The sequence below is a fragment of the Vulpes vulpes genome, chromosome 2, assembly GCF_048418805.1.
Source record: "Vulpes vulpes isolate BD-2025 chromosome 2, VulVul3, whole genome shotgun sequence".
Classification (NCBI taxonomy): Eukaryota; Metazoa; Chordata; class Mammalia; order Carnivora; family Canidae; genus Vulpes; species Vulpes vulpes.
In genome coordinates, this window is record NC_132781.1 from 14,046,481 (window position 1) to 14,058,682 (window position 12,202).

Consider the following 12,202-nt stretch of genomic DNA (forward strand, 5'->3'; position numbering starts at 1 on the left):
AAAGTGTAAAATACAGCATAGAACATATTGGAACAATTGTCAGAACTTGAACACACTACATTATACATGATAGCATCAAAATTCAGTTGTGTTGGGATCCCTCCTGGCTCAGTTGGTAGAGCATGCCACTGTTGATCTTGGGCCATGAGTTTGAGCCTCATGATGGGTGTAGAGATTGCTTAAAAAAAAAAAAATCCTAAAACAAAACCAGAAAAAGTTCATTTGTCCTGAATTTGATAACTGTGGTGTAGTCATATAAAAGAATGTTACCAGAAGATACAAAATGAAGTATTTAGTGGTTAAGGGACATAATTTCTGAAATGCTTACAATTGGCTCAGAAATGTATACGTGGCTTTTACATATTACTTTTACACACATATGTGTGTGTGCATGTGTACATAGAGAAATAGCAAATGTGGCAAAATGTTAATATTCGGCCAATCTGGGTATGGATTTGCAATTCTTCTGTATTTGAATTTATTTATTTATTTATTTATTTATTTATTTATTTATTTATTTATTGTATTTGAAATTATTTAAAAGTAAAAGAGTGGAGAAATAGGTGTAAGAAACCTTCTGTTTCCATGTTTGTGGCTTCTATGCAGTCTTTTCTGACACACGTTAAAAAAATAAAAGCTAAAAAATGCAGCCCGAACCTGCCTTATCCTTTCCTTCCATAGTGGCCAGAAACCCCTGCCAAGTTCCTACTGTGTCCCATCAAGGAAAAAACCTCATAGCAATATGTTTCTATATCAAATTTTTTTTTCTTCTTTTTTTCTTTTTTTACCCACCTTGTCTCTATCAAGAATTTTAAAGAGCATTATTTTGGAAATCAGTTGTGGTGTTTGGGTTAAAGCAGCTGCCCAGGCAAACGACCTGGGAGCAACCTCACTAGCATGAACCCCCTGCAGAGCCCCTAGATTGAGGCCAAAGTCCAGCGCACTGGCCCGCTGCACGCCGGGATCTGGAGTCTGTCTTCATCCACCTGCAAAGCGCTCTGGGATTGCCTGGCCTCTCCCATGTCTCGCGATGCTCTCTTCTCTCCTTCTTAGCCCTATGACCCCCCCAAATCAACGTGTTTTTCAAATCCGCCAATGGGAGCGCAGCGTAGGCTCGAACCAGCCAATCGGAATGCGGGGACACCGGGAAATTTAAATCGCGCCGGCCGGCAGCACGAGCCACACCGTCTCTGGGCTGGTCCGCGGTGGACGTTTTGAGGGCCGCTGACCCGCAGCCTGCGCGCCCCGCACCGCCTCCCGTGGAAGCCTGAGCGGCCGTGGAGGTACGACTGAGGCCAGAGCCCGGCCCGAGCGGCAACGGCAGCCTGGCAGGCCGCGCCCCGCTTGTGGTGGCGGGAGGGGCGGCCCGGAGTCCACGCCCGACCTGGCTGTGGCCTCCGTCGTTGACGAGGCCTGGGGGCGTCGTTCGTTGAGGAGGCGGCCGTGTCGCGGTGCGATTGCTTGGGTTTGGGGGCCGCTGAGGCTCTGCGGACCGCGGCGGGAGCTGCGGCGCGTCGCGGCCCAGAAGATCGCTGAGGCCCGGAGGCGGCCCGGGAGGCGGCCCGGGCGGCGCTGGCCCCTCTGGCCCCGCCTCCGCCCGTTCCCCGCTGCATCTTCCCGGGTGGGGGGCAGGGGAAGGGCTTGGAGACGGGGCGGGGGGGCGGTGGCAGTTGGAAGAACTGTCTTAACACGTAGGCCCAGGGCCGGCTGTGACACAGCGTCGGCAAGGAACCTCACGGAATGGAAGACCGCACGTTGCCAGGAGGACTTGTACTTTTGTCCTCCTTTGGCGATCGCTCTGAAAGAGCTCTGTTGGAAGGAAGCGGGGTTAGTAGCCGCCTAACTGAGAGCATTTCTTGGGAACGAAAGTGTTTGCCGGGTGCTGAGGATGCAGAATTGGGTCTCGAGGTCTCCGTGTTGACGCGCAGGGTTATGGAAGCCTCCGTAACGCGATGATGTGCCACATACTCCTTTAATTTTCAAGTGTGGAGAATGGACCTGTTTTGGCCATTGGGAGAGCCTCCGAAATAGGGATTTGTGGCCCGTTAGGACGTAGGTTTTAACTGTGAGCTCAGTTCGCCCTACTCTGTGTTCAGTTGGTCCCAGCTGCACTGTCCAGTGTGGTGTGTGAGTCCTCAAACCGATGTGGCTAGCCCGGATTGAGCTGTGCTGAAAGCCCCCAAGCACGCACATGATTTCCGAGTATTAGTATGAAAAGTGTAAAATCTATCTAGCTCGAAATATGAGAATGTGTGGAAAGGAGAGTATAGCGGACGTGTTGGGCCGGAGAAAATAGATTTGAAATTCATTTCACCCGTTTCTTTTTGCGTTTTTGAAAAATGTAGTTGCCAGGAATTTTCAATTTATGCAGCTTGCTTTCTCTTTTTGATGGACAGCACTGTTCCAGGAAGTCTCAGCCTTTCGGAGAGGAGGGGACTAATACTGTTGGGCCAGTTCAGTATTTCATAGTGCTGAAAAAGGAAGTTAGTCCTCTACTATACAAGTGTGGGTCCAGTATATGCTTGGTAATTCTATTAATGCTCTTCCTATTGACAAAGCAAAATGATAAATGGGAAACTTCTTTCTCTTCCTCCATCTTACAGCTTTCTCCCTTTGTCTCATAACCATGTCCACCAACGAGAATGCTAATTCACCAGCTGCCCGCCTTAACAGATTCAAGAACAAGGGGAAAGACAGTACGGTGAGTATCTTCTGTTGCTTTCCTATGCTGTTTTTTAAATGGAAAGGTATTTGGGAAGTGATCAGAACTTCGAGGAAATTTGAAATAAATATCCTCACTTAGCAACAAAAATTGATATAGTGGGTGAAGTGGGTTCATCTTCTTCCAAGGAAATGAGGCGGCGCCGAATAGAAGTTAATGTGGAGCTGAGGAAAGCGAAGAAGGATGACCAGATGCTGAAAAGGAGAAATGTAAGCTCATTTCCTGATGACGCTACCTCTCCACTGCAGGAAAACCGCAACAACCAGGTAAATATATATTTTAGATTGTGAATTCTGGCAAACCCACAAAATCAATATGGTGCTTTTCTTAGAAATTTAAGCGAGGAGTCCCTGGGTGGCTCAGTCGCTTAGGCATCTGACTCTATTTCACCTCAGGTCTTGATCTCAGCATTGTGAGACTGAGCCCCACATTGGGCTCCACACTGGGCACGGAGCCTACTTAAAGAAAGAAAGGAAGAAATAATGTTCCTAGCCTAATGGTTTTAATTGTCAACTCTGTTAATGATCTTTTTTTTTTTTTCCTCCCAGTCAGTAATTCTGTTGGGTTTTCTTCTTTCCTGGTCTCCGTAATGTACTGAAACAGATTCCGAAGTCTCCTTTAGCTCTGAACTCCCTTCAGATTTCCCTGCATTTCTAGCCACCAGTTCAGGACCTTGACTGGCCATTCCAGTGTTAACAGAAAGTTGGTGTGTCTAGAACCAATCACTTTCTGGCTTCTTTGGATGTTCCCTATTTTTTGTATTTGTCACCAGCTTTGTTCAGATCTTCTTTTCCCTCCTGAAATATTTTAGGTGGTCTTCTAATTTATCTTTCCCTTCATTCTGTGCCACATACTATTTACCTAAACATAGTCTTAAGAATACTGCTTTAGACCTGTTCTTTCTCTGTTAAAAATTTTGGTAGTTTTAAATCCATATTCTTTAAAGTTTTTTTTTTTTAATTAGATCAATCTTAGGTTTTCAGATTTATCTTTTTGTATCTTTCAAAGATACTGAGAACCTTTAGTAGTTCAAAAAATTGTTTTTTACTGAATAGTTAATACATATGTGTTATTTCTAGAGTACTATATTCAAATCCCATCTTCTTACAGCACTCCTTGGTCAGCCTAGCAGGGAAAATGTCTCCTTTTTAGAATTCCCATAGCATCTCAGATGTGCACTAAAAATGGAGAGTAAATGCTAACACAACATAAATATTCACCATTTGTTTTATGGTTGTCTGTTTTTCACATTTTCCTTCTTAAGCTATAAGCACCTGTGGGAACAGGGGTGTTGTCTTTTTGAGCTAACTATAGCACTGGTTCTCAAACCGTTCTGCTATGATCACAACATGAAACATTTCTGTAGCCCTGTACTATGGAAATGCATAGATTATAAGCTTACATATGAAAATCTCCAGCACACTGCCTATATAACTCCATCCCTTTCTCCCTAACAGCATATCTAAATGCAAGTGATTGAGACTGTAGGAACAGTCTTCAGACTGCTTGAATTTCATTTATTAAATTGTTTGCAGTCTCCTTTTAGTGATGAGATGCTGGGATGATACTCCACAACTGGAGATTCCAGTGAGTCATACACCAAGTTTGAGCACTGTTCTGCATACAAAACCATGAATAATTGATTGATAGCCAAAATTAAATGTAAGGCTAAACTTTTAGTACCTGATTATAAATCTAAAAATGTTTTCACAATGGCAAGTAAGGATTTTATTGCTTATATTTAATCTTAAAAGAGATAATTTGAAATTAATCACACTCTCCTTGCAGGGCACTGTAAATTGGTCTGTTGATGACATTGTCAAAGGCATAAATAGCAACAATTTGGAAAGCCAGCTCCAGGCTACTCAAGCTGCTAGGTAAGTCTTTTCTGCTATAGCATGGGTAACCTAAGATATCAGCCCTTTAGGATTTTTTGGTGGGAAAGAGACAGACAGATGGCACAATAAAATGAAGGTTAAGTTGGTCATAAGGCTGTTTGCATTAGAATCTTCCCTTAGGTGAAAGTATGATTTTTCTATAATTGCCTGAAGTCCTACTCACCCCCCGCAGTAATAATTGCTATTAACCTTTTGGTGTACTTTTTGAGTAAATTAACAGTTTTTGTCAAGGTGGCACCAACTAAGGTTGGTATGAGAGAAAGGAGGAATTACTTAGTAAATGGGATTGGCACATCCATGGGCCCAAACACATGGGTGTGCTTACTCTTAACTTTTATCAAATACAAATATTTGTGACATCCATTAACAGAAAGAATGACTAATTTCTGTATTTTGACAGTGTGCTAAAAAACAATCCAAGTGACAAACAATGAAGGAAAAGATGTTTAACCTCACTAGTAGATAAGAAAACACAAATAAAGAATGGCAGTGTAATTCTGTCAGTTTTAAAGTGAAAAGATCTAAAGTAGTTTCTGGGGATACAGAGAGAAGGCTAATTTCCATTATTGGTAATATTTCATTTTGGGGAAAAAACGTAATTAAAGACACCATATGTGGTCGTACTATGCAACCAGTCTGTTCATCTCTCTTAAGTTCCAGGATATGTCAACATATAGTGCATTAGCTCTAAACTCTTAAGTTGCATTTTAAATTGATTTTTACACAAACTACTTTTGTTAATCATTTTCAACTTTTGTTTCTTTTTTTGTTTACCCTTAGGAAACTACTTTCTAGGGAAAAACAGCCCCCCATAGACAACATAATCCGGGCTGGTTTGATTCCAAAATTTGTGTCCTTCTTGGGCAGAACTGATTGTAGTCCTATTCAGTTTGAATCTGCTTGGGCCCTCACTAACATTGCTTCTGGGACATCAGAACAGACCAAGGCTGTGGTCGATGGAGGTGCTATCCCAGCATTCATTTCTCTTTTGGCATCTTCCCATGCCCACATCAGTGAACAAGCTGTATGGGCTCTAGGAAACATTGCAGGTACTTGGATTTAAAATTCTTTGGACTGGGATCCCTGGGTGGCTGAGTGGTTTAGCACCTGCCTTTGGCCCAGGGAGTGATCCTGGATTCCCAGGATCGATTCCCACATCAGGCTCCCTGCCTTGAGCCTGCTTCTCCCTCTGCCTACGTCTCTGCCTCTCTCTGTCTCTCATGAATAAGTAAAGTCTTTTTAAAAAAATAAATAAATAAAATTCTTTGGACTATCTCTGATCATACTGAGGATGGGAGAAGTACCTTGTCAATAAGTAAGAGTGACCTGTGTGTTAAGATTTAAACTTGTTTGCTTCCAGTGCTTATCAGGGCTGCTAATGGCATATAAGTAAGTTAGGGAGTTTCCGAGAGTATTGTGTTTGTGTTAGGACACTGGTGCACTCAGTCATTGAATATTGATGGTGCTAGACAAGTAGGTTATAATTAACCTTGCCTTTTTTTTAGGTGATGGTTCAGTTTTTCGAGACTTGGTTATCAAGTATGGTGCAGTTGACCCACTGTTGGCTCTCCTTGCAGTTCCTGATATGTCATCTTTAGCAGTAAGTTACTAATAAGTTAGTTTACTTACTTCTTGATTCTAATTTTTTCCCACCCCCTGAAAATACACAGGAGTTCTCACTGCATTTTTCTTTCCCCTCAGTGTGGTTACTTACGTAACCTTACTTGGACACTCTCAAACCTTTGTCGCAACAAGAATCCAGCACCCCCGTTAGATGCTGTTGAGCAGATTCTTCCTACCTTAGTTCGTCTCCTGCATCATGATGATCCAGAAGTATTAGCAGATACCTGCTGGGCCATTTCCTACCTTACTGATGGTCCAAATGAACGGATTGAAATGGTTGTGAAAACAGGAGTTGTGCCCCAACTTGTGAAGCTTCTAGGAGCTACTGAATTACCCATTGTGGTAAGTTTTTAACTTTTAGCTAAGAATATTAAACCTTAAGCATGGTCAGTTGATACTAACAATTGACATTGCCTATTTTAGGCCATGATGGGCCTCTGATTTGTCAAAACCTTTATAGAGTTTTTGAGCAGTGCTGGAAAAAATAAAAGATAACCACTGGCATCAACTTTTTTTTCTTTTCTTTTTCTTTTCAGACTCCTGCACTAAGAGCCATAGGAAATATTGTCACTGGGACAGATGAACAGACTCAGGTTGTAATAGATGCAGGAGCACTTGCTGTCTTTCCCAGCCTGCTAACGAACCCCAAAACTAATATTCAGAAGGAAGCTACATGGACAATGTCAAACATCACAGCTGGTCGCCAGGACCAGATACAGCAAGTTGTGAATCATGGATTAGTCCCATTCCTCGTTGGTGTTCTCTCTAAGGTAATGAAGTCTTAGTATTTAGTCAAAGAATGTTTAGTATTTATGGATGGACATTTGGTAGAGCTGTGCTTGATAAGATTCTTAATGTGCCAGTATTGGATTCTACCTAGAGTCCTTTTGCTAAATAGTGGCCAGTAACCTCCTTCACTTAAGATTAGATGGAATCTGTTGGTAGTTAGAGTTGTTTTTCTATAACCATACTTTTGGGATCCTATTTTTACAATTGTTCTGAAGTAAACTTGTTTCCTTATGCTTATTAGGCAGACTTTAAGACACAAAAGGAAGCTGTATGGGCTGTGACCAACTATACAAGTGGTGGAACAGTTGAACAAATTGTATACCTCGTTCATTGTGGCATAATAGAACCATTGATGAACCTCTTAACTGCAAAAGATACCAAAATTATTCTGGTTATTCTAGATGCCATTTCAAACATCTTTCAGGTAAGTTATAAGGTAGCATTTGAATTTGGACTTGATGGTAATGGATGGTATTTAAACCCACGGGAGGGCAGCTAAGTTTGCTCAGTAGGCCACAGAATTAGAAAGGCTGCTTATGTGGGCCACACTCTTGGTAAGATGTGACAAGGGATTATAAGAGATTTAAAGGAGATGACAGGGGGATGACCTGAATTTAAATCAATCCATATGTGGACACAATTCATTCCTATCTATTTTGTCAGAAATCTTTAATTCTTCAATGTCCTACTGAATTATGCTGAAATTAAATTTTGATGACTTAGTTATCCATTTTACTTTTTTTCTGATTCCCTTCCTAATTGACCCAAGCATGGTAGCATATGACACTTTGTCACAGTGGTTGGGGGTAGGTAGGTCCTACCTAATGACTTAAAACTTCTGATTATGGAAATTCTACCTAGAAGAGTCTAAAATAATGATGCTTGGTGTATCTGTCACCCAGCATAAATAAATTGTCAACATTTGGCCTATTTTTCTACTCCTTCTTACCTAAACCTTCTAAATTATTTTGAAGCAAATAAATTATTTAATCTATGAAGATTTATGTATCCTAAAATTTGAAGACTTTAAAACCACAATGTCCTTTTTATACCTAATAAATTCTTGATTATCAGTAAGTAATCCAATCAGGGATGTTTATTGTTATACACCTTAGGCCATCTTTGTCCTTAGACGATGGTTCTCTACCTTGACTATACTTTGATGTTATCAGAGGTGCTTTTTAAAAAAGATTTTTTCATTCATTCATTCATTCATTCATTCATTCATTCATTTATGAACCTGAGCATGTGTGGCAGGGGCAAAGGGGGAGGGAGAGAGAATCTCAGCAGACTCCATGCTGAGAGTGAGCCCAGTGGGGCTCAGTCCCACAACCCCTGAGATCATGACCTGAGCTGAAACCAAGAGTCAGATGCTTAACTGGCTTGAGCTACCCAGGCACCCCTGAGGTGCTTTTATAAAACAGTAATATTCTGTTCCCATCAAAGACCAAACTTGGTTATGGTAACATTTTTATTTTTTAATTTTCTTTATTTTCTTTATATTTTATTTTATTTTATTTTATTTTATTTTGTTTTATTTTATTTATTTTATTTTATTTTTTTATTTTATTTTATTTTATTTTATTTTATTTTATTTTATTTTATTTTATTTTATTTATTTTTTATTTATTGAGAGAGAGAGAGAGAGAATGGCTGGGACACAGGTAGAGGGAGAAGCAGGCTCCATGCAGGGAACCTGACGTGGGACTCAATCCCGGATTTCCAGGATCACACCCCAGGCTGCAGGCGGCGCTAAACCGCTGCACCACCAGGGCTGCCCGGTTATGGTAACATTTTTAAAGTTGCCCAGGTGATTGTGATTCATCTAGACCTGTAAGGTCTAGCTGAGAGCTACAGAAGTAGTTGTTAAGAACAAGTATAGATCTGATCACCTTGAATTTTTTGAAAATGTAAACTGGAAATAAAACCATTTCATAGGGTTGTTGAAGGAACTTTAAAGTGGTTGTCTGAGATACATCAATACCCAAACATAAACACGGTTTTCATTAAAATAGAACATTCAGTAAATTCCACTAAACTTGGATATTTTTTTTAGGCTGCTGAGAAACTAGGTGAAACTGAGAAACTTAGCATAATGATTGAAGAATGTGGGGGTTTGGACAAAATTGAAGCTCTACAAAACCATGAAAATGAGTCTGTGTACAAAGCTTCATTAAACTTGATTGAGAAGTATTTCTCTGTAGAGGTGAGTAACATGGTAAAGTTAACAAGAATTTGGAAAATACACAAAGTCAAGCCCCTAAGATTTTTTTTCCTTATACTTTTTAAATGAGCCCTGTGACCTTGTTAAATATGGCAAAATATCAGTGTGAGTAGGACATAATGTATGTATATATTTTGCTTCTTAAATATTTGGCTTGATGATCATATAATCTTTAACTAGAAATTTAAATTTTTTTTTAAAAATTACCCCTCTTACTTTAGAATGAACAGTCTTAAGGACTTTAGAGTATCTTGAGAGTAAGTTTGTATAGGAGCTGATGGAAAAGTGGGCCAACCCCACTGCCATCTTCTGGGGCTAATAGGCCATCTTCCCATTTCCTACTGAAAAGTGACAGGTGAGGAAGAAAGTCCGCTGTGGTAGCATTCCTTAGTCCATTCAGAATCTTAATCTCTCAGGCGCTCCTGATTGGCAAGTTTTCAGCAGCTTTCCCTCCATTATTTGAAATACCGAAATATGGTATGGCATTGATTAGTATCATATGCAGATGAAGACCTTAAGAGTAAATAGAGACTTCTAGGCAGGCTACTTCCTAGAAATGTGCTATGTGTGTGGAATTATATTGTTTGGTTTTGTTTTTTAATACTTCCAGGAAGAGGAAGATCAGAATGTTGTGCCCGAAACTACCTCTGAAGGCTATACATTCCAAGTTCAGGATGGCACTCCTGGGACCTTTAACTTTTAGGTTGTACAGCTGAGACAGAAAGTTGTTTGTTGTGTACTGTTTGGTAGAAGTTTGTCTTACTGTTTCTCTACTAAGAACTCTTTTTAAATGTGTTTTGTTATTGTAGCACTTTTTACAATGAAACTATACTTGACCAGTTCTGAACTGTACAAACTGTATGAAGCTCCTCCTCTCAGTGGGTTGCTTATTTCTATGTGGAATCTTCTATCTTACAGTGTCCTGTAAATAAAGATTAAATTCCACCCTTTTCTTTACCTCACCGTTCCTATGCATTACTTTGTAATTTGGAGTTCTTAAGATTGCAGATGAAGAGTGACAGAACCAAACCAATGTGACCAACCATAGGTGTAATTCTGGTGGCAGGTGACATTTGATATCAGGTTTGTGATGTCCTCACAAATACAGGAGTCATAACTCTTCCTGCCCACTTCTGAGCTCTGGGTTTGCTCTAGGCTGCTTCCATTCTTTGTCAGTAATGGCTGTTGGCACTTGCAGCTTCATATCCACTATACTCCAGCCAGAATAGAATTTTTCAGAAGTTTGCACAAGAAAATGAACAGAATTTCCCAGAAGGCTTCAGCCAATATCTCCTTTAAATCTCACTGGCCAGGGAGGTTGGGCTCCTTGCATGGAGCCTGCTACTCCCTCTGCCTGTGTCTCTCATGAATAAATAAAATTTAAAAATATATATATATACATATATACACACATATTATATATGTATGTGTGTATATATGCATATTAATCATAAGTAGGATAAGTTTATATATACGTGTATGTGTGTGTGTATATATATATATATATAAAATTAGAAGTCTCAAGCTACAAGTAGAATTCATTCCTCCCAAACTTCAAGGCTGAACATGGTTTCAAAGCTGTTGGCATCACCTGGAAAGTTTACCCACAAATTCTATTTAATTGCTAAGGGGTGGGGTCCCAGTATCTGATGTTTTAATTTTAATCCCCATACGTTCTTCTTGTACAGTCAGGTTGGAAGGCACTAATCTAAGGAATAGTTACTATTAGCAGCATAGGAAATGGGCTTGGGGGAGGGAGAAGGGAGGGTTAACTAAGGAGCCCCACTAGTCCTAAGGATAAATGAAATGCACCTTAAAAGCACTACTGTCTTTTTCCTTTGATTCATGGAAAAGTAATGAGCCAAGCCTCCACTGCTGAAATTGGACAGCTTTGCCTGGTTGTTTTGCCATAGACGATGTAGAGCTGACATGATGGGGGTGGGCATTTGGGTTGAAGACTCAAAGTGTGATAGGACCACAAAGGGCTACTATATTCAGTTTTAAAAATAAGCTAGTTTTGCAAATCCGTATAATGCAACAGATTTCCATTTACTTTGTCTCAGTGGATATGAATGAACATGATATTCTTAACCCCTCAGTTCATCAACCTGTACATATGTAACGTTTTGCCTTTTGCAGAGAATAGGCTTAAAGTTCCTGCTATGAAGTAATATTTAATGCTTATTTATGTATAGAAATAGCAAATACTTCAGCTAATACTTCTCTAAAGCACCTCCTGCAGCCAAGTTTTTTTTTTTTTAATTTTTATTTATTTATAATAGTCACATAGAGAGAGAGAGAGAGAGAGAGAGGCAGAGACACAGGCAGAGGGAGAAGCAGGCTTCCATGCACCGGGAGCCCGATGTGGGATTCGATCCTGGGTCTCCAGGATCAAGCCCTGGGCCAAAGACAGGCGCCAAATCGCTGCGCCACCCAGAGATCCCTGCAGCCAAGTTTTTGATTTGGAACACCGAGGCATGTTACATCCGGTCCTCCTGAGCTTAGGGTGTCCTGTTGGGAGCCCTGGTCATTTTCTCGGCCTTTTTTATGCAAAGGCTTCCATAGAGGAGAGGCAGAAGAGAAGTCACGAAACTGCACAGACTGCCTTCCTGCTCCCATCTACTTGCTCCACTGCCCTTTTTTTCCTACCCTTGCTCTAAGGTAATTCCCTAAGATCCTGGACCCAAAAGTCTTAAATGTGAGAAAAAACTTGGAAGTAAAGCTGGACACCATAGGTTTTTGCTTTAAGAGAGCTGAGGCTTAGTGGGCTCAGAGGGACCAGTGGAATACACACTGGTAAGAAGCATAAGGTCTGTTGTTTTTAGAGGGAAAACATGACCCAATAGTGAAGTAATGGACAGGAGACAGCTGATTGCCAGAAATACATTTTCATATTTTAGATAGCATTTTTAGCACGCTAGCTCCTTAGAGTTAAAATCCATAGAT

At 40.6% G+C, this 12,202-nt stretch overlaps 1 protein-coding gene across 2 annotated transcripts; it reads left to right on the plus strand.

The window, feature by feature from the left end:
* Window positions 1-1,142: 1,142 nt before the first annotated feature.
* On the plus strand, window positions 1,143-10,213 carry KPNA2 (karyopherin subunit alpha 2). Of its 2 annotated transcripts, none has more exons than XM_025999599.2 (11): window positions 1,143-1,283; window positions 2,604-2,701; window positions 2,851-2,988; window positions 4,511-4,599; window positions 5,401-5,669; window positions 6,126-6,220; window positions 6,322-6,585; window positions 6,780-7,013; window positions 7,274-7,456; window positions 9,089-9,238; window positions 9,867-10,213. In XM_025999599.2, exons 2-11 carry the CDS (start codon window positions 2,627-2,629, stop codon window positions 9,957-9,959), a joined length of 1,590 nt encoding a protein of 529 aa, XP_025855384.2. In that variant the 5' UTR covers window positions 1,143-1,283; window positions 2,604-2,626; the 3' UTR covers window positions 9,960-10,213. The 2 variants fall into 2 exon arrangements, with proteins under 2 accessions (XP_025855384.2, XP_072602882.1); XM_072746781.1 differs by lacking the exon at window positions 1,143-1,283 and adding an exon at window positions 1,371-1,827.
* Window positions 10,214-12,202: the final 1,989 nt, after the last annotated feature.

Bases quoted from the DNA above. Each gene is read 5' to 3' on its own strand.
- KPNA2 (XM_025999599.2), top strand. From the start codon at position 2,627: ATGTCCACCAACGAGAATGCTAATTCACCAGCTGCCCGCCTTAACAGA. The intron at 2,702-2,850 runs GTGAGTATCTTC...TCTTCTTCCAAG, and splicing joins ACAAGGGGAAAGACAGTACG to GAAATGAGGCGGCGCCGAAT. The intron at 6,221-6,321 runs GTAAGTTACTAA...CTTTCCCCTCAG, and splicing joins CTGATATGTCATCTTTAGCA to TGTGGTTACTTACGTAACCT.